General features: G+C 38.7%; 1 protein-coding gene across 5 annotated transcripts in view; it reads right to left on the bottom strand.

The window, feature by feature from the left end:
• Positions 1–21064, bottom strand: part of Lilli (AF4/FMR2 family member lilliputian) — a 199036-nt gene that overhangs the window by 7374 nt on the left and 170598 nt on the right. For 4 of the 5 annotated variants that reach the window (XM_083086823.1, XM_083086824.1, XM_083086825.1 and 1 more), the window contains 11 exons: positions 19776–19809; positions 6871–6919; positions 6454–6506; positions 5366–5882; positions 4478–5217; positions 3245–4160; positions 1352–1488; positions 827–1021; positions 654–731; positions 473–569; positions 41–320 (listed from right to left, as the gene is read on the bottom strand). In XM_083086823.1, coding sequence (XP_082942949.1) covers positions 41–320; positions 473–569; positions 654–731; positions 827–1021; positions 1352–1488; positions 3245–4160; positions 4478–5217; positions 5366–5882; positions 6454–6506; positions 6871–6919; positions 19776–19809 — 3096 coding nt within the window. Of the gene's footprint in view, positions 1–40; positions 321–472; positions 570–653; positions 732–826; positions 1022–1351; positions 1489–2848; positions 4161–4477; positions 5218–5365; positions 5883–6453; positions 6507–6870; positions 6920–19775; positions 19810–21064 lie in introns of those variants that run through there. The other variant, XM_083086827.1, reaches the window with a different exon arrangement.

A 21064-nucleotide genomic window follows, 5' to 3' on the forward strand; every position in this document is an offset into this window, starting at 1 on the left:
CGAAAATCATCTGACATGTTGATTAATTTTTCATACATACTTCTGTGCTCCTCCTGTTTCGCCTGTTTTATTGCCTGGTCCCATAAATCGTGACCGTTTGTAAGTAATCCTGAATACTGATTCTGCTTCATCATCGCATTGTATACGTGCAATGGCACACTAACATATTGGCCTGATGTTGCTGGATGTTGTCCGCCACTGCTATATCCAGAGGAACTCTGACTGCCAACCGAACCTACTGAACCGGCGGGCGACGGCGTAGGTGAAAGAGAAGGTGTACCTTGTCCCTCCGGCTGCACTGGAGTTGTCTGAGCAGGTTGCTGAAAATACCAAAATAAAATTCTTAATCAACTATGATTCAAATACGTATCAAATTTTACGTGCAAGATAATCATAATACTGTTTAAAATGTATTCAATCAGATAAATGATTATATAATGTATTACGTGATGGGATAGTGAGAAAAGCTTACCTTTTGATTGAAGTCGTTGACAATCTTTTGGACCTCTTTCACTTCCTGTTTGCGTAAGTTATAAAGTTTGGAGTACAAGCGCGACTGGCACCAAAGACTAAAAATGACAAATAACAATCGTGGTTTTGAGACTGTTACAAGACCGATGTAATACAGCGAACTCTCGAAAAAAAATATTCACCTTAGAATAGCTAACTTCGTATGTATACTATTCTCGGGTGTATTGTTGGATTGGCTCTTGAATTTTGACGAGATGTATCTGCAAAACAAAGGGAAAATCGGGGATCGCTTTAATTAGCAGACGCGCTCTCTTCTCGTCGTGCCTGCGCACGTTTTAATTAGAAATGTACTCACTTGATGAGACTAAGAGTATCCTTGTACATGGTGTACGAGGCTTTCTCCGTGACTGGGTCCGACTCCATCGCATCACCAGTTAGAAGGAAGTAGAGAGCGGCCTCTAAATACATCATGCCCTGCGCTGTAAGCTCGTTTTCCTCATCAGCATTATGCTTCAGTCGCTTAGCTTCAGTCAGGTACTGGTCATGGTCCCTGAAACGCAAATCTCGTGCGTTCAAACATACTGTCATGATATTAAAGATTTTTTAAGTCATCAAAAAAATTTATTTAATGATATTATTGTGTTTATCTGGATTAGTAATTGACTAAATTGGACTAGTAATTTATGTTTAATCTGAATCAGCATAAAATAAAATCCAATTAGTCATCGTGCATTAACATGTTAATGTGATGAGTATATTTATATAAGTATATTTATATAGTATATTTATATAATTTATATAAAAGATTCAACTACTTGGAAAAATTTGTCAAATTTTATTCTCCCATTAACAAACTTATTAAGATGCAAAAAGACTTTACCTATCCTGATCCTCCAAAATTTCATTCTGTGGATCGAAGTAAGAATAGTAGACGCGCTGAGCTGGAAGAGGTGGTGGCGGCAATAAGCTCGTATCTTGTTTCTCGTCCCTTTCATGATTTGTCGGCTGGATGTCATTCTATTATGTAATTATCAAAATATGATTCCATAAAATTGTCATTTATATCAGCATTGTCCATAATAGGTACCTTTATTGTCCTCTATTCCATCTCGCTATTGCACTGCTTAATTCTTATTTATTATTATGTCTATGCAATGGAAAGTTCCAGATTGTTTGCAATAAAGACAGTAGGAAAAGAATGGTACCCCCTATGCTATTCTTGAACAACGCTGATTTATATCATTACAATATATGCTAAATAAATTATTCGACTTAATTATTTTATATAAATAAAATTATATATATATTTTTTTAGAAAATTAGCATTGGTATTAGAAATTCATTAAATCTATGATACTAATAAATACTAATTATAAAAGTACTGCAGGCTTTTTTAGAATTATGTAATTACACTATTTTTTCTTTAAAACTTTTTTTATAAAGACAATATGTGTATTAATATTGTGTAATTTTTGCAAAAAAATGATTGAATTGAAAATATTAATATTTATACACAAATAAAAATGTTTTTAGGTAAAAAATTATGTATATGATTTAATATATAATATATATAATATATAATATCATATAAATATATAATAAAACATATATTGGAAGTCATGGCTGATTGAATAATGTAGCGGAAGTGTCTCCAATATCTCTATCTTTAATATCTCTAATAATATCTATCTTTACCTATAAAATTAACCCAAGATGATATGTCACTAAATATTATAGCAGTAATAAATTACAGAATTTTGGTCTTTACATAATATACAATTTCTTATATAAATGAAAAGTGTATCTTAGAAATGACTATTTATAAATTTATAAAAGTAATCTTGACAATACTACCCAAGATCACATACTAATATTACTATATAATATTTTGTTTAAAACTTACAACCTTTATATTAAATATTTTTCTCTAAAATCCTAAAATTTTTGAAATATCAAAGTTATTTTTTCCCAACTTCTGCACATAAATATTAACTCTTAGTGTGACCTAGTATGTTAACTGTGACTTCTGCATACGCAGGAAAAATTGAATCAATTTTGATTTATAATAAAATTTCTTTTATATAAGATCTTCTTTTATTTAGATCTTTTTTCTATTTTGAAAGATTTGTAATACATTTAGGATTAATGTATATGTATAGCAGTAAACAAAAACAAATATGTATATATTTGGGCAACAGAAATCAACCATGATCTTTCCGATATACATATTCTAAGATATATAAATAAAATAGCACACAAATAATATAAAACATATTTAAATTTAATTATTTTTAGAATTTATTTATATTATTTGCGGTAATTTCAAATTTTTATATTTTTAGGAGGTAAAATTTTGAAAAAATTTTGATCATAAATATGCTTGTAAAAAAAAAAATATATTTCCAAAAAATTATGATATAATTATACAAAAAATTGAGATGTTTTATATTTTGTTTTTTCTTTGTTATATAACAATGTTATGTTTCCATAAGAATACATGTAAAATCTATTTCTTATTAGAATAACTTCAAATCTACATTGTGAATCGCCGTTAATTTTTTTATGTCAATTTAAATAAAGAAAAATAGAATTTTTAAATTTTTCTTTTTGGTAACAATCTTAAATATATATACGTATATAATACGTATATAATACGTATTATATACGTATTATATACGTATATATATTAAAGATGTAATTAAAAAGACGATTATATCCGCAAAATAAAGTTGTTATATTTTTTATTTTTTTGTTTGAAAATTGAAATGCATACTTGAGAAGACAAGCCGTCATTCATAGCGTGCCTCCGTTGCCTCTTGCGGCTCCTGTCCTTATGCTCGGATGAACTCTTGGTTTTCGCATCCAATGAACACTGAACAGGACTTAAACTCGACACGGAACTACAACTCGGATTACGTTTCCTCTTGGGCGCATTACCGCCACCGATCGCACTGGCACCACTATTAGCACCACCGGTACTACTTTCGAGCATAGAACCACCGTTTTTCAGACCCGATGACATTGACTGAGCTTTGATCACAGAACGCAACAAATTTTTGTCAACATTATTACTCAATAGACCGATATCGGTGCGATGAATCCTCGCACGGTCCGATGGGATTTGTTGCGGGGGCGGTGCGTCAACAATTTCTCCCTCCTCTGGCGTGGGCGGCCTCGGTGGTTGCGAAATCGCCAAGCTAGAGGACGGTCTCTGTCTCGAAGATGGCCTGGTATCCGGTAATTCCGTACGTCGTCTAAGCTCCTGTCCTCTTGCTAATAGTAATATCTGCGAAGATATCCTGTTGAGATCTACCTTGCACAACAGACTTGGCACGCCATTCACGTGGGTGAGCGCGGGGGATGAGCGCAAAAGTATATTGTTGCCACCACTAGATGTCCGTGAAGATGGTCTCTTGTAAGGACTATCTCCGCCAGTCGGAGTGGCAGAATTACTTGTGTACTCTTCCACGTAGATACCACATTTACCGCCGCCTTTGCCACCTTTTCCACCTTTGCCACCACCCTTCCCGCTTCCCTTCGAGAAGACGTGGCGCAACGTGTCGCTTTTCTTTTTATCTTGCACATTACCGGCATCATCTTCTTGTAATTTGGACGCCGGATTGTTGTCACTGTCGGAGTTATCAGGTGAGGTCGTCCTCGTGGGTTGTATTCGCGGTCTCGGAGGTACTCTACGATTAATAATAGTTCTGTTAATATTTCAAACTTTATTTGCTAAGTTTATTAAATTAATAAATAATTAATAACAATACAAGGAGTTATAAGAGATTGCTTGTTAATCTGACGCGAAATCGCTATTGTATTGTATTTTCGTAGTATTATTAATATTTTCATTGATACACATACATACAAGATGTCAAAAAATTATATATTACATTCCAATGATAAAAATAGACATATACAATTTTTTAAATATTTTTTTATATTCTACAACTGTTTACGAGAAAATAAGAGCAATCATTTTAAATAATTACGAAAAATAATTTACCGAGCAACTTTGATGCGATTCCTTACAGATACTTCTGATTCACTATCGGAGTCAGAACCAGTGACTTTGGTTATTCTAGATTTTGGCCGCCTAGGTTTGCCCTTGGCGGGACTTTTCTTCTTGTCCTGCTTTTTCGACGAGTCCGACAAATTATTCCGCTTAATGGAGGAGACTCTTGCCCATCGTGCGGCGTCGTCCTCGGAGGCACTGTTATTTTTTCTATTCAGCGGCGGTGAACTCTCGTCCTCGCTGGACGACACACTCAGTCTCGATTTCTTGTCATCTCTCGTCGGCACCACGGTCGATATTTTGGTAGATTGGCGATCGCTATCCGAGTCACTCTGTGATCTCGAGTCGCTGTCGTCCTCGCTTGTACTCACCGTTTCCTTCGATTTCGGCTGCTTCTTCTTACCGGAAGTACTACCAGCCGTCCTCGTCCGGCTGCGCGGCTTACTGTTCTTCGAACTCTCGTCTGACGTCCGATGACGTTTCGGACTTTTATTCGATTTTCTAGGTCGCCCGCGTTTTCTAGTATCGGTCACCTTTGGCTTCTCCGTTTGAGAGCGATTGTCTTCGATCTGATGAACCTTCTCCTGATCGGAATGATGATCGCTGTCGCTGAGAGAGCTTATATGAGTTCTCTTCAAGGCTTCATCAAGCTGCCAATCATGAGACTGTTCTCTATGCGCTCTGCTATTCTCCGTTTTTATCTCAAGCGTGTCCTCTCGTCTAACGTTATCCTGGAAAAATTTTATCGTAATCTTTAAAAAATCTCTTATATACAATCCGAATTTATATAAAAGTCAAAATCAAAATCTCGTTTTCGAAAATATCGTTTCCTTAAATTTTTAAAGATATCTACGACCGATTAATATAAGATCGACTTACCTGAGCCGGCTTTGATTCGGAATTCTGATCTTGCTGTACCGTCTTGTTGAAGAAGGAGCTGAGATCCCAGCGGCGTTCCTCCACGGCAGGTGGTGGTTCCTCGACCAGAGTTTCTTGCTTCGGCGACACAGACGGTGGCGTCGTGGGTCCTTTGGCCGGAGGCTGCGCCGATGTTAAATCGTCCTCGTCCTCGGAATCCTCGCTGCTGTCCGACCCGGAATCCGTGCCAGAGTCCGTGCCCGAGCTCGTGCTAGCGCTTTCGGAGCTCGGTGGCGCCTCCGCTGGGCTCGATGGTTGACCGAGGTTGACGATCGGATTCGTCGACGGAGGGCAACGCACCGTATGACTGGCAATGCCAGGCAGAGGTGACATCGCTTGTTCCGGTGTCCGCTTCGGTGATGGATATTTGGGCGGACTGATCGGCCGTGGTGACGACAGCGGTCCAATGGGTGACATGACTATAGGCGATAAAGGTGTCGGCGCCGATGTCATTGCTGGGATCAGCGGCGTTGGAAGGCTGTAAGAATGCGAAATCAAATGATGTGGAAAATTGGATATTTTAATTTGCGGTAATGCTATCGACATAACTGAAAAATTGCCAGTGATATGATAATTAATTTAAAAAATTTATCATTATTGATTTTATCTAAAATTGCGAAAATAATTGTGTGTGTATTTTAATAACATGAAAAATTAAATAAATATACAGACATCAAAAAGTTACGATATTTTCAAGATAATTTTTTATTTTCTGTACACTGCCTCCTACTCTTTAAAAAAAAATAGAAGTTTTATTAAAAACATTGACTATATTTATTCGAAAAATATAAGTTTGAAAAGAAATTTGAATGTCTCGAAACTTTTAAAGTTTCTATATGTATAAAATAATTCCTATATAATTAATATTTTTATAAAAGGTAATAAATACTTAATAAATAAATATATAATTAATTAATATTAATAAATATTTGTTAATAAATAATAAATATATAATTAATTAATATATAAATAATTTTTCTTGATTTTTCTTGTGACTCAAATTAATTTCGACAAAATGTGATTAATCAGGATACAAATCAGTTACTTACACGACTGTGAGATCTGGACTCCTGTTTGCTTTCGTCGGTCTCGACGATGTCTCCTAGAGAATAAAAAGATCAGCTATCAGCAATTTCACCGTGAAATAAAGTGGAACGGAATTTTTCTTATCGCGATGAATGCTTTTATTCAATCGCGACTTGATTGTATCGTTTTGCGAAAGTACTCTGCAGTACTCTGTATTGTAAGAAGGAAAGGAAAATTAAGCTCGCAAACGAAAGAGTTTAACTTTTATTTAACGTCAAGTTTAAAAATAATAGATTAGAATAAAAAGTCTAATGTTCATTATCTCATTAATATGTAATCAATAATATCTAATTTTTAGCAACTGATAGTCATAATTCACACTTTATTTAATTCGATCGTAATTAAGATATAAATATAAAAAATCTCCACAGAGACGTTACCTTTTCTTCATCCTCACTATCTGACAAGTGCAAGTCCCCCTCGAGATCACTGCAACAGAAAGAAAGCGTCGTTCAATTTAATCTCGAGAATGAGAAGCACTGGCTCGTGTGATTCATCGAAGTGCCTTAGTGAAGTGAACGCTGAGGGGGATTTATAGCTCACTGTTTAACGCGATCCTTCTGAAATCGCTCGAGCGCCACTCGTCAAACAAGGAAGTCCATTCGGCGCGACTAGATGCGAGAGATTTTAAACGGCTGCAGCAGCAGATAGCAGTCAACAGAGGATGGAGATAATTTGATATCACGAGCGATGAGCATACTCGATTAGAATCGAGGAGAGAGAGAGAGAGAGAGAGAGAGAGAGAGAGAGAGAGAGAGATATGCGTGCGAGGAATACACGTGCGACTGCAACCTGTGGAGCATCGCATACTAACAATAAGAGGGAGCAATCATTCATTGATTCTTCTTTCTAGAGCGACTATTTTGTCTCTGTCACTCATCCGTCAGCGTTTCTCGCATTCTACGATGGTTCCCCTTGAAAAGCCTAAAGCTAGAGTCAGTTAATTCGAATTGAATGCAATTGGAAAGATGTAAAAATTTTATATAAAATTTTTGTTTAATAATGAGAAGGAATTTATGATGCATGGGAAAAAATGGAAATATTTGTATTATTATTGCGGACGATAGAAAAATTGCATTAGATTTCTAAATTCCTAAAATGAAAATTTCACAATACGCATACAGGTGTGCCTCGCAGCGGTTGGAAGCTTAAAAAATTATCAAGATGAAAAGCGCGTGCAAGATGTAACGCATATTATTTTATATACGATATATATTACGTGTAATCAACGTATATTAAATTACACGCGAGATAATTTATTGCTTCTCGCGAATGCTTAAATGCATTAAAAAGTTAGGATATTAATTTCAAGTCACGTCGTTCATTATCTGCACTCTGAATCGGCTCTCTCGCTTAATTTAATAAAGTGGATAATAATAATGTATGCTTCCTGGACAAGGTCATGTTTATACAGGCAGCAAAAAATGTGAAATTCCTAATACAGCTGACTCAACGAAATACATTGTTTTTAGAGCATCGAGAGATTTACAAGATAACACTAAGAGGCAACAAATATATATTTTCGTATGAAAATATCATCGAGATTAAAGTCGGCTCTATGAGAAAAGCAGATGGTCGAAGTAATTGCTTCCGAGTAAGCTCGTTGCATCGCGATTCCCAGAGATTACCTCGCTCTCGACGAACGCTCCTCGGACAAACTGTTGAACGGCGATCGCAATTACCTGCTTCTACGTCATTAAGCAAATACGTCGTTTATCAGTTTGCCCTTGGAATTAGCCGCGTTTAATTTAATAAGAAGGATAATCGCGCGTGTGTTGTCCAGGCATCTCGTAGCTCGAGAGCGCATCTTTCGCCTTTCTTTGTTGTTGTTGATATTCTTTTTTCCTGTCCTCGAGCAGAGCGAAACGCGCGGGGGCGGGAGAGGACACCTTCGTCCTTTTTCGATCATCGCGAGAGACATGCGAGCCTCTAAGGACCGTCCGACGAGTATCCGGCCGATGTGGAATAGAGAGCCCGGGGACAAGGCCGGGGCGAGGATATAGTATCCGGCGGCAGAAAGCCACGGTGTGTGTGGGGAGAGAAAGAGAGAAAGAAGGAGATAAAGAGAAAATACGTAGAGCACCGAACATCGATGGCGCACGGTGGAGGGCATCGACCCTCGATGCACTGTCCTACGTCCGCGCGCTCTGCGAGCGGTGCCTTGTGGTTTCGCCACACTGACTCTGCGTGCGCTAAAGCTCGCTCTCTCGCCTCTGCCTAGCATCTAACTCGATTGACAAGGCTGCACGAGGATTTTATTTGCTTGAAGATGTTGAATTTTTCGAAAATTAGGAAGGCTTTGTCAGAATTTGCGAGATTGAAAGGTGATATATTTTAATTTATACTTAAAGTTTTATATAAATGTGTTGTATAGTTTATTTACTCTTAAAACTCTTTACCACATTCTGTAGTTTTTCAATTATTTTGTCTTTGTTTTATATCCCTCATTTTTAATTTTATTATTTGTATTATAATCTGGATATCAAGAAATATAACATGACTCACAAAATTAGTCAAAAATTGTGTTATTTATATAGAAAGATACTTGCATTCTTCTGATAGAACAGATTCATGCATCTTGCAGAAGCTAAAAAATTCATTTTTACAAGGGATACATGGAATTTTACTTCATCAAATTCGGGAGTAACTGTATAGCCGTATTGTCCTAGAGGAGCTAATAATAGCCACGATTTGATTCGAATTACGCCAACGTCTAAGCCTCTGCTGACTGCTGACTGGCTCACCGCTGCCAGCAAGAAACCTGCTAAATCGCCGCACGAAAGAGTTTAACGATCGCGTCTCGAACGGTACAAATTACTCGGCTTCGTGGGAACGTTTACAATTTTAGAACCGTCCCGTTCGACGTTTGCGCTTTGTTATGAGCACGCGAGTTGCATTTTTCTCCGGGGAAAACGACGATTAATGATAAACGCATACGATTTATCAAAGCACATACTTCATCGTTAACGAGAGGAGCGTATCCGAAAAAATTTCATCAATTCTGCCATTCTATTCAAGTATAACTTTATATTCATTCTCAATTCTATCATTCTCTATCGAAGCATAAATCAATGTGATGGATAATTTGTTCTAGTCCTATTCCATCGTTTAGTCCTATTTTCACTTAAAAATTTATGCTCGAAAGTTTCTGATTTATTTTCCGCATATTAATGAATCAAGAAAATATTTTGCACTTTTTTAATTTTTTCATTATTCGAGAATTATCAATTTCTCATGTGATTCCCGATATTCTTTTTTTAAACTGTCACTGTGAATAATAAATAAATATATAATGAAGAAATCTATAATAAATATGGAATAGGATAATTAGGATTTACGTAGTAGTTTTTTGCAATTTTCACGTATCTGTACTTGAAATGCACTCCGTTCTCTACAGACTCTTCACGATTTAAATGCTTAAACGCGCGGTGAGAACGCGGTCCATTGTCAGTCTCCGACTGTGTCGTTGATGCAACTCACCGTCTCCCTTCGGCGGTCGGCGCCTCAGTAAAGGAAGGGAACCTGTTCGCGCGAGGCGTTCCTTTAACCTCGCGTTCCGACATGCAACGGAACCGTCGTGGCCGTGTCGTAAGCGTGTTGCTCGGAGGAGACACCCACGTCGAACGTGTGCGTGTGGACGGAACGAGGAAGAACACGTATCCGGCGTCGAAGAAACGAGCGAAAAACGTTTCCGCGAGTGTAAAAAAAGAAGGAAAACGAACGACGAGAGACGTTTCATTAAAGGGAAAGGCGTGAACGAGAGTTCCTCCTTTGATAAGAACGAACGAGGGAGGAAAAATCGAAATTGACGAGCAAGTGTCGTGTTTTCTTCAGACATGCTGACATGAAGATTGTGTAAGAGGATATAGGATTTCAATTATGAAGGAATTTATACGCGATTTTGCCATATTTGACAGAATTTAATCCCTTTGTCGTGACATTACTTCAAAACTGCTTTTCAGAATTCCTAAAATAAAATTAATGAAAAATACATGCATATTGTATGCATACATTAATATATATAAGATCCTAGACATATTATTATATTAATATATTAATATATTAACAATATTAACAATATATTAACAATATTATTAACAATATATCAGTAACACAGCTCGTTAAATGCTAATGACATCAAATAATAATTATGACCAATAAAAGACTAATTGCAATTGACATTGTATGAAAATTTAATGTTTTCTACAAATTACTATAATAAAATTCTACTTTGCTATAGTTTTTAACACATTCCTCTTCTGGTTATTATCAGAAATATAAATCTTGAATTCGGTATCATTTTAATTTATATCTTTCAAAAAAAGTTTAGTTAAATACATAAGCGAGAAAAGCATTGAAGCAAATAAAATCGTAAAATAATAATTTATCGCCGACGAATAGAAGTCTCAACTAATTATTTATATTTTATTGCACTTCAAATTTACCGACTCTATTTTTTTTTTAAGAGTTAGTTGAAGAATTAATAAAATCGAGACTGGTATGATTAGTGATAAATTAAATTTTCTGACACGTACACGTTGACGAGTAACAGGACTCTAGTCCTCTAGGATAAACGACGTAAAAAAAGGATAATGATCTTAATCGAGGGCAAGTTCGCAGGAACCTCGTTTACGAGCTTCTGCCACGCGGCGTCTATTCAAAGCGTTTGCGCGAACAATCGCCCCGGTGTGTGTCTATTATCTATTATCTCATCTGCCGCGCTCTCTGTCATCGTGTTCGTTTGCCACTCGTGGCACGTGCGCTTTTACCGTTTCGTTACAATTGACAGGCAGCTCCCGAACACGATTTCACAGCGACGCGACATCGCGAATGCAATCAGATTAAAAAAAAAAATCAGACAATAGAAAGCGTGATCGCATAAACTTGTCACGATATATGAAAGACACAACATGTTCATCACGTGTAAAATGCATGTGTGTATCTATAAAAAAAAGCGCAATATCAATATGCGCATTTCAAGAATGATTCCAATAATAGAGACGAGATAAATATAGATGGAATACGCAAAAACGGAGGATAGCGCGGCAAGAAACTAATGGGTTAATCGACATAATTAATGCGCAACATCTCCGGTGACACAACGAAAGGCAATATCCGCGTTGGTTAGCTCGCAGCCCTAATTCTTCTCCATCGCTGTCTAGCGGCACGATACGATACCATGTAACTGTGTATGTGTGCACGTATACATGTATATGTGCTCGGAATTGAAGCTGGTATACGTTCTGCTTGCTATTAAAGAGAGGGAACGACGAGAAGCGCAGAAGAGACCGGCGGGAGGTGGTCTCGAGAGGAGGAGGTCGGGAGGTTGGCCGCTGAAGGAGGTGGTGGTGACGATGGAGGACAAGACGGAGGAGGCAACGATGCGGTAACGCGATAGTGGTAGTGGCGATGGCACTGATAGTGACGGCATAGTGGTGAATAGAACTCCACGAGGCAGCTAGCTAGCTAGCAAGCCGCTTGTTGCGAATGACTTCGGAAGTTTCAGAGTATACGGAGTATCTCCGAACCGGAGTATCCGTATACATCAGTATATATGTTGTCAAAGTATATATCGTGACGGTGGTACTAATTAATTGGCATATCTGGAGACTGATTTTTCTCGATCGACAGTTCTCCCTAATCGATATCCCCCAATCTACTTTTTTTAAATACTTGATGGAATTAGTATTAAAGAGAGTCGAAGATTTAGATTTAAATTATTATATATTTTTTTTAATGCATTCGCAAAAGATGCTGAAATTTTTTACTCTCAAAGATTTCTTATCCGAGAAAAATTATTCCAAACAAGGTCGGGCATTCTGGCCACTGAGCACATCTTTAGACTTGCTACAAGATGTTCTCTTTCAGTAAAGGAAAGATTGAGACCGGGAGATTTATCAAATAATCCGCGACTGAAAAGCTATTCGGTAGCGGCGGAACGGCCTGTTTATATCTATCGCTTCTTCTCTTCCTCCTTCATCCGCTTTCTCTCCTTCTAACGTTTTCCGTCTCCAACAACGACAAGCCCTCTTCGTTCTTTGGTTGATCCCCTTTCTCTACCATCATCCTACCGCCTTTTGTGCCTCTTTTCTCCCTCTATTTATGCTCTCATTTCTCTCTTCTTTTTCTTCCCAGCATTCTATCCCTCTTTCCTCTAAAAGGCGAATTTTGCCTTTGTCTCTGTCGCGAAACCCTTTAAATCCGCCGTTGTGTTCCCATCTCGCTTCAACGCGACGCAATCCGTCTCTCTCCTTCCCCAGCGAGTTACGCTCTCGCATTCCCTCTCGTACCACGGCTTTAAACTTCCCTTCCACTTCTCTCCTCGTCCGCTTTACCGCTTCTGGTTATACGCCATCTGCATCCGCGTAACGCCGTCGATGCACCACGCACACGTACGCGCACCTCTGCGTCCGTGTGTGCGTGAGCGTGACACACACGAATGCACGCGTTACGTACGTGTGTCCGCGCGCAGGGCTGGCTCGATACAGGGTGCACAACACCTGTACCTGACAGAGTGAATTTCCGGCAGATTTGCGGTGCTCGAATACACGTCCGATACGATTACGTGTGTGTCATCGCTTTTAATTAGTTCGATTAAATTTCTTCTGGCGAGTGGCATTTTGCATGGAACATTCGAGGGGAAAATATATCGTTTACGAGTTAATTAGGATTCAACGTTTCAAATTTTCCTAGATTCTCTATATCGTCTGCATAAATTGAAGCTATATCTCAAAGATTGAAAATTGGATTAATGCTATGTTGCATTATCATCGCGACATTAAATCAACTAATGCCGATTATAAACCTCGTTCTCCTTCATTTCAAAGCAGCGAGACTGCAACTGCATCGCTTTTCCCTTCGATCAAGGAATGCAAGTCAAATAACAGCTAATTGCTTTCGCCGAATGGCAAAAAACATCTCTGAAGATTAATGAACGGTACAATCTGGCGCGCGTGTTAATTACCCTCGAAGGAAGGAAGAAGGGGGGGGAGGGAATGGAATTGACTTTCCGCTCTATTTGACTTCTACTCGTACACGAGACGCATCGCGAGACGATCGAGGAAAGAAGAAGCGGGGATAATTTTAGCCGGCTCTACTACTCGACGGCTAAATTTGCGAAGACCGCGCGAACGAGATATTCGAGTTTCGCAATTTCTCTCCCCGGGCTTCTCTCTCTTCCCGGAAAGATTACCCAGGTGCGCGGCCTTCCCACAGGTCGAGATGGGACCACCCCTATGTGCATCTCTTTCTTTCCCTCTAATCCACTTTTAATCTCCCGTTCTTTCCTCTCTATTCCCCTCCCACCCCGACTTGCTGCCGCCGGTTATACGTCAGTTACCGTCTTTGCGTTTTACGTGTGCGTGCATACGTTAAGTTGGCACACTATTCGCGTCTCTCTGTATTGTGTGCATCGCGATTCGGAGTATGTACGCGTCTGCAGCGTGTGCATCGATGGTGGAAGGCGCCGTGCGGGCGAGCATCGGTAATAATTTCGCCTCCGTCCTGCTCCATGGAAAAGAGGAGAGAGAGAGAGAAAGGGAGGGTAGAGAGAAGAGAGGGATAGTCGGAGGTGGATGGAGAATTTTGCGCGCCTCCAGCGCGACGGCGACGGCGGGGCCGGGGATGAGATATGGAAAGCCGGGGGAAAGAGGAGACGAAATATCGGTACCCGAGAAGATAAACGCCGCGGCTCTCTCCACGGCAAATTTGCGCGACAATAAAGCAATTACCGGCGATTGCGTCGCGGTGGGCTGCGACGAGAAAGACCTTCGCGTCGGATGATTTCATTTCCACCTTGTGGCGATGTGTACCGCTGCGAGATTTTGTCCTTTGACTTTACGATACAAGGGTTTATAGACAGGTTCCTACCTCTAATAATTGAATCATCTGCTTCGTCAAAGAGAGATTTATGCCAAATCAGAGAGTCGAAAATAAGATTTTTTATATCCTATGTTTTTAAAAACAGCTCCATTTTCCTCTAGTCATTGCATCATTGCTAAATGCATCTCGCTTCGTGAAAAGCAGAAATAAATGCATAATTTTTTTTTTCGTTTAAAATTTTGATCGCTCCAATTGTTCCTCGCTGATTTTATTGTTCGCGATAGTTTCCGACTAATCGAGTAATCATACGGAATAATTCGCTGCCTCTAAAACAATCGAACGCGGCGATGTTTTTCGCTAACTATGTTTACCGAATGGCGATTCGCTTTGAAGCCAACGAGTTAATTTAGATCGCGGTGGGCGCCTGGTGTTTCTGTTGGACTCTCGAAAATAGACACGCGCGCCGAATCAAACGGCGACGCCCATTAATTCCGTTCTAACCGATCGACGTCGCGACGTTAAAAAAGACGTCTCGAAGGAATTCGCGTGCCAACCGTCTCGCTATTCATAGAAACCCTCGGAACACGATCATCGGTACACCGTAAAGAATAAACTTCTTCAATGATAAAAAATATTGAAACGCAGCAGAGATCCACAAGCAACATTTTTAAATATTTAACAGAAAAATGCAAATGTATATATTTCTTTTTCCACCTTTATCGTAATAAAAATTCGAGCACGTTGATTAATTCTTTTTTTTACGCGTTACAAATGGTAATCTCGAAACGCGAGAAATAAAGAACTTCCGTGAGCGTTCCAATCGAGATTTTCCCCGTTTCACTGTTTAATAGCTAGCGATAGCTCACACGCCCGTCTGTCGACAAAGAGCGATTACGATAAAGCTCACTCGCGCGGTAGCGCGATATGAAACGAATCTCGAGGCTCTCTTCCCGTTTTCGAGCAAACGTCCTCTGCCGGAACGTCATCGCTAGAAATGAGTAAAAGGCGAATTCGTAACGATGTAGATCGTTTACCTTGCGAGAGACCGTCCTCGAAAGAGGACATACGACGTTAAAATGCCATAGGTGGGTCGCCTTTCGGCTTAACGATGTCTCATCCGGCTTAATCCGCGACTTAGTTAACGCCGAGGACATAATCGGCGAGGCGAGCGCGCGTTCTCTCTATCCGTCTTCTCATTTCAACTCGCCGAGAGATCCCCCGTTGCGTTTGGTCATTTCGAGCCGTTACTTTCCGCGACCGCGTTAATGAGATTGCCTGCTTTAGAGCGCGCTCCTTAATCCGCGGATGTAAATTATCGCGTGTTGCGCGTTTTGCAAAAGCGATCCGCGGAACGAAGATTATCCTTCGTTAACTTGTGAGGCGTATTTACGATTTCCCGGCCCCGAAATTTGCCCTACACACATTTCCATGATTGTTGAAAAATAATTATAAGTATACCTCTTGACAAACATCTTGATATAATTGAAAAGAATATTTCAATTTTGCAAATTAAAAATTAGAATTAAATAAAAAATTTAAATGCAACCCCGAACTGAAATTATGGATACGAGGTATTTTATGAAGCAGGTATATTAAAATTTTTTAAATTGCATATTTCGGGCAAAAATATCTGCTTCATATTCTCTCAGGATATTAATGTGTACTATTACAAATATTTAACGCGAATGACGTATCGCCAGAAGCCAGAATTTCATCGAATAATTCTCAGGGACGCGTCTTCGTGCATCGGAATAATCTGCAGCGCATTTTCTCGAGCAATATTTTAATCCTCTGTGACGACGATTCTAATCTGCAGCGAATTTTTCATCGTTGTCGTCGGAAAGAGTAGCGACGCGCATCTGGCGTCTGAGACTTTATTTGCGATCCGGTTTTCCGCCCCCTTTTATCTGCATCTAGCATCTTCGACTTAACTGCGTTTCGCGTCCGCGAAGCAACCAAGCTCGTTCTCATTACTCTCGCGAGATAGAGTCTCGGACAAGGCGCGTATGCCTCGCTGATTATATGTCTCTTTATCATTCACACGTCGCGGCGAGATGCGATCGAGGTGCGAAGAATGATCGACGAACCCTGCGGTGCTATTCGCCATTCGAAATCCTCTTGGTGCCACGTTGTAAACATTATCGATGCAGAAGATCGCGAAAGAGATTTAGAATGACATGTGTTATTATTATAAAATTAATTAATAAATTATCATTGAAATGGAATCTAAGGATTTTGATTGGATTGCAGGAAATATAATTGATAGAACGATATCTAGCTGCAAAAAGGCTAATTATGTTTCTAATATTTATTAGAGTAAATTTTAATCGGACTAATTAGAAATCCTAGTCATGTTGAACGTAAGCGTATAATTTGATAACGCGCTTTTAACTCGCTGATAACTAGTTTTCCTTCCTCGCCAACGCTCGTTTTACCTCGCCATATATTGCGCGAATTTGTTTTATCTTTTCACTAAAAATAGAACAGAAAGATTTTTCAAAAGTTTGCGTAACTTTTAATCTCTCAATTCACGGTTGTCTAACTTATCATTCTTAACTCGATTCATTCAATGCTCACGAGTTTTCTCGATTTATAACTTGAGAATCGAAATTCTCAAAATATTCCATTTTTTATTCATGAATTGAGATTCTCAGTTTTGCACATTTAGATGCAGAGTTATAATTGACAATCAATAATTATATCGTTCTCATACGTGTATTTAATCTGTCAATCCCGTTTCACATCGATATTTATTACGATTTTAGATCTCGCTATAGCACAGCATCACGTCTAAGAAACTAAGTAAATTTCTCAATGAAAACATTCGCGCTATTAATGGCGAAGAATGAGTGCGAAAAGCTCGTAGTGAGAAATCTCTGACGCACACGGCCGGCTCTCTATGTCGACGACAGTACTTACGACTGCAACTCGCGCACATGCCGCAGATAGGTATCCCGATAAACCCGTTATCGCGATTCGCGATGTACAATGTATGCCCGAATGCCAGAAGACGCTCGACAAGGTACGAAGTAATCGAACGATCGGATGCGGTCGTAAATTTCACGCGTAATCGGCGGACGAAACGTAAGCGTGTAAGAGGAGGAATAATTATTAATTAACGATCGTAAAATTGTATCGATCTAGATGCAATAATTTAAGAATAAAAGGAATTTCTACTTCTAGAGAAAAATTCGATTTTCATTTTATGAGTTGGAAAAATAATAAATGATAATAAATATCGAGATGAAATGTCAACCCGAGTCGAATCCCAAACTGATAATTAAAAGTTACACGCACTTAATAAATCGTTCCTCGTCAAAGACAGAGAGAGAATATTTACACACTTTATTGCGAAATAAATCGAACGATCGCGAAGAACCAAAACTCGTTATCAGCTTGTGTGTGACGGGTCGCTTATCGGATCGACAAGGACGCGAGCCGCTCGTCTGATAACGCACGAACTTCTCGTTATATTGCAAAATTTTAGCAAATGGAATCAACGCAAATAGAACCAATATTTTTCGCAGAAGAGGAGGAAGGAGAAAAAATATTTATAGTCCATTCTGATTTTTATGAGCCGAGAAGTGAGGAGTTTAATCGCTTACATCAATCATGTTCTGCAAAACCGACGAGGAAATATCGAGATACTTCAAGTATAAAGGAATTGTAGTCTTTGGAGTAATATGATGATTAATTCATTTGAAAAAAATTAATTTGTTAGCAACTGGTTTTCTGATGCGCGCTGTCAAAAACAACGTGGTACTAACGGTTTAATTAGCCCTTTTAATTCTCCGTGTTAAACGACGCGGCAGGCGGGCGATTAAATTTTCGCTTAAAACGCTGATTATGCACCCTTTTTGAAGCCACACAGCACGTACAAATAAAAGATCGGCCCGAAACTCCGGTTCGGAAGAAGCATGAAACATGAGGAAAAAAAGCATTCGGTCGCGACCCACTTTTCCATCATAAGCGAGAGCATGTGGGGCGGCTGTTATTAGGGGAAAAGATTGTTTAAGGAGGGTCGAAGCCCTAAGTTGAAGAAGAGGGGGGCGAGGGTAGGAAACACACTTTTGTCTACCCATTTCGTCGGCTCGTTAATTTTTTTTCTCTCTCTGATTAATCGTTACGATGTAAACCACTCCGGTTTCAGGGAATCATCGTATTACACGACACGAATACACCGACCGTCCAATTCTTGTTTCCCGAAAATCCTCCGGGAAATGCGAATTAAATTTATGAAACGTTACGTGCATGGCAATTTCATGCGGTATGCTTTTGTTGTGGCATTTGTTCATTTTATTTTATCAAACTCGATGCTTGATAATCGACATTATATTGAAGAGATAAAGATTTTTTTACAATTAATGTAAAAAATCAATCTTTTTTTATATAATTGTATTTTTGCCAAAAATATAAATCTCTCTTATTAATTGTTACGTTAATTAACGTTACTACAATTTATTCATTACTTATTGAATTATTTATCAAACAGATTTACCGAATCGAGATAGGTATATAAATAAAATATATTATCGGAAATGTGAGAAATTTCCTCGCAGAGTTTCCAAGTTTGCACGAGAAATTTTCAGAAAAGGTCGACGGGAAGGTGACGATGAGGTAAAGAGGTACGGTAAGATCGTCATAAAAATGTACAGAGTGTTTCGTCTACGCCGAAGAAGAAAGAAAGTTTTCCAAACCGCCGTCACACGAAGGCAAGGAACCCACCATACGTGAGAAACTTGGAAATATCTTTATTAGCAGCGTTCACGTGTTGTCCGGATCTCCTTTCCGTCATCGCGTGTATACCTTTAATACTTTTTTTTTGTTACAGGTATATAACGGTAATGCAGAAAACATCGGTCGTTCACTTTCACTTTGATAATTTGACTTGTCAAATGGGAATTCTAGTAGTATGTACTTTTTGCGTGAATTAAAAAACCGCTTGTTTAAGAGCAAACAACCAGAGACTATGCGACGTAATTATGCGTGTGTGTAGTGAACAAAAAACAACAAAATATTCGGTAAAATAATCAACAGGCCGAAAAATTGCAGTGCACCGAGCGGTTTAATTAAAAGCCTCTGTAAAAATCTGGAGTAAACTTTGTGGTTTATGTAACCGGTATATTTGCCGACACGTCTGCTAGTTCTTTTGCTGCTTTATTGAATATATGCGCGATTTATTTTGCCCGATTAGATATTAAAAGTGGTTTAAATGTTGCAAATTGCATTAAAAAAAATGTATTATTCAATGAATGAGAAAAAGTTCTCGATCATTCGATTCGATTTATTGTACCTGTGTTTTTGTTATGAAATAAACATATTGTTTCGAACTAAAATATTTTTTTTTCCATGTAATAAAATGGGTAAAGTTATTTATAAGAGTTTTAAGTAGGAGTAAACGAAAGTAAGATTTTTGACATAGTTTTTAGCCTTTGCTAGTTTTTAGTTTTGCTGGTATACTTACGCAGATAATCTGCTGGCAGCATGTCTCTCTCGTTCTGTAACAGAAAAGATAAGAGCGACTATTAGCAAAATTAGCAGAGACTAATTATTGTTTGATTATCGAGATCTGAGGACGGCACACCCTCTTACGCTAAAATCAATATTCAGTAAACTAGTTCTATGAAAAAATAATCTCACCTCCTACATAAGTACTTGTATCAATTTCTATCAATTCACGAAAATGTTTTCTCTTTTATTTACATATGTTTATAAAGAAGAATAATAATGCTGACCATTGTTTACTATTGTCATCTGTCCATTGATTTAAATAATTAAATATTAAATTCTCCCTCTCTCCCTCTCTTTCGAGAAAAATAATCAAAATAATCGTAGTACATATTTATCTTCTTGACGTGAAATAATCGTAGAATCAATATAAACACGTGATGATGGAATTTTTAATAATCGTGACCTGAAATTTCGCGATTCAATGGCGTGAAAAGAAGCTAACGGTTAACGATATTCAAAAGGAAATTCAGGCAGTTATGTTACGAAGAAGCGGTTTGTTGCGTTCCACGCAACCGGCATCGATACGTCGTCCTTCTGACGGGACCGTCTGCCGTGCGCGAGATTGCCTTTAGAAATTCGATGACCTGCTTGCGACGACAGGAGGAGGGGAAACAGAGGAAGTAACGATGAAAGGAAGAGGTGGAAGAAAGCCGCACACAGAATGCAAGCCGCGACCGGCATTGCGTAAACAATAGCGTACACGCAACGCACGCACGCATGCACGTCATGGGAAAAGGGACTCGGGGTGCTCGGGCAAGTTTACAGCACGATAGCGAGGGCCAAATTCGAAATAGAGGGCTGAACACACGGCCAGACGGCCATTCTCGCTCGCCGTATTTTACCGCTCGCGTCTAATGCGGAAGCGCGTGTGTGTTTCAACGTTATTACGAAGCTACGCGAGAAATTACGTTGCCGTGACACTGCCGGAAATGAAATCCAGCAAGAGCAGAAAGTTTGTTGCTAAATCTTTTACCCGCTTTAGAATTTATATCGGCATCAAACACTAGAAATTGCATGTAATTCTCTCTTCGCATTCTTGTATAAAGTATGTCATAAATATATATTATTTGTATATCTTGTCTCCAACAATATATTCATATATTCTTGTTATCGGGAGATGTTTGCATATTGTTACTTCTCTTGCGTGTTTATGCTAAATAATTTACATGAACGTATTAGAATAAAGACTCTTGGCGATTATAATGTCAATAAATGATTATGTAATCGCATGTCGAAGCACTT

The sequence above is a fragment of the Camponotus vicinus genome, unplaced genomic scaffold, assembly GCF_025532165.1.
Source record: "Camponotus vicinus isolate PSW18456_S1 unplaced genomic scaffold, iyCamVici1.0 SCAF_13, whole genome shotgun sequence".
Lineage (NCBI taxonomy): Eukaryota > Metazoa > Arthropoda > Insecta > Hymenoptera > Formicidae > Camponotus > Camponotus vicinus.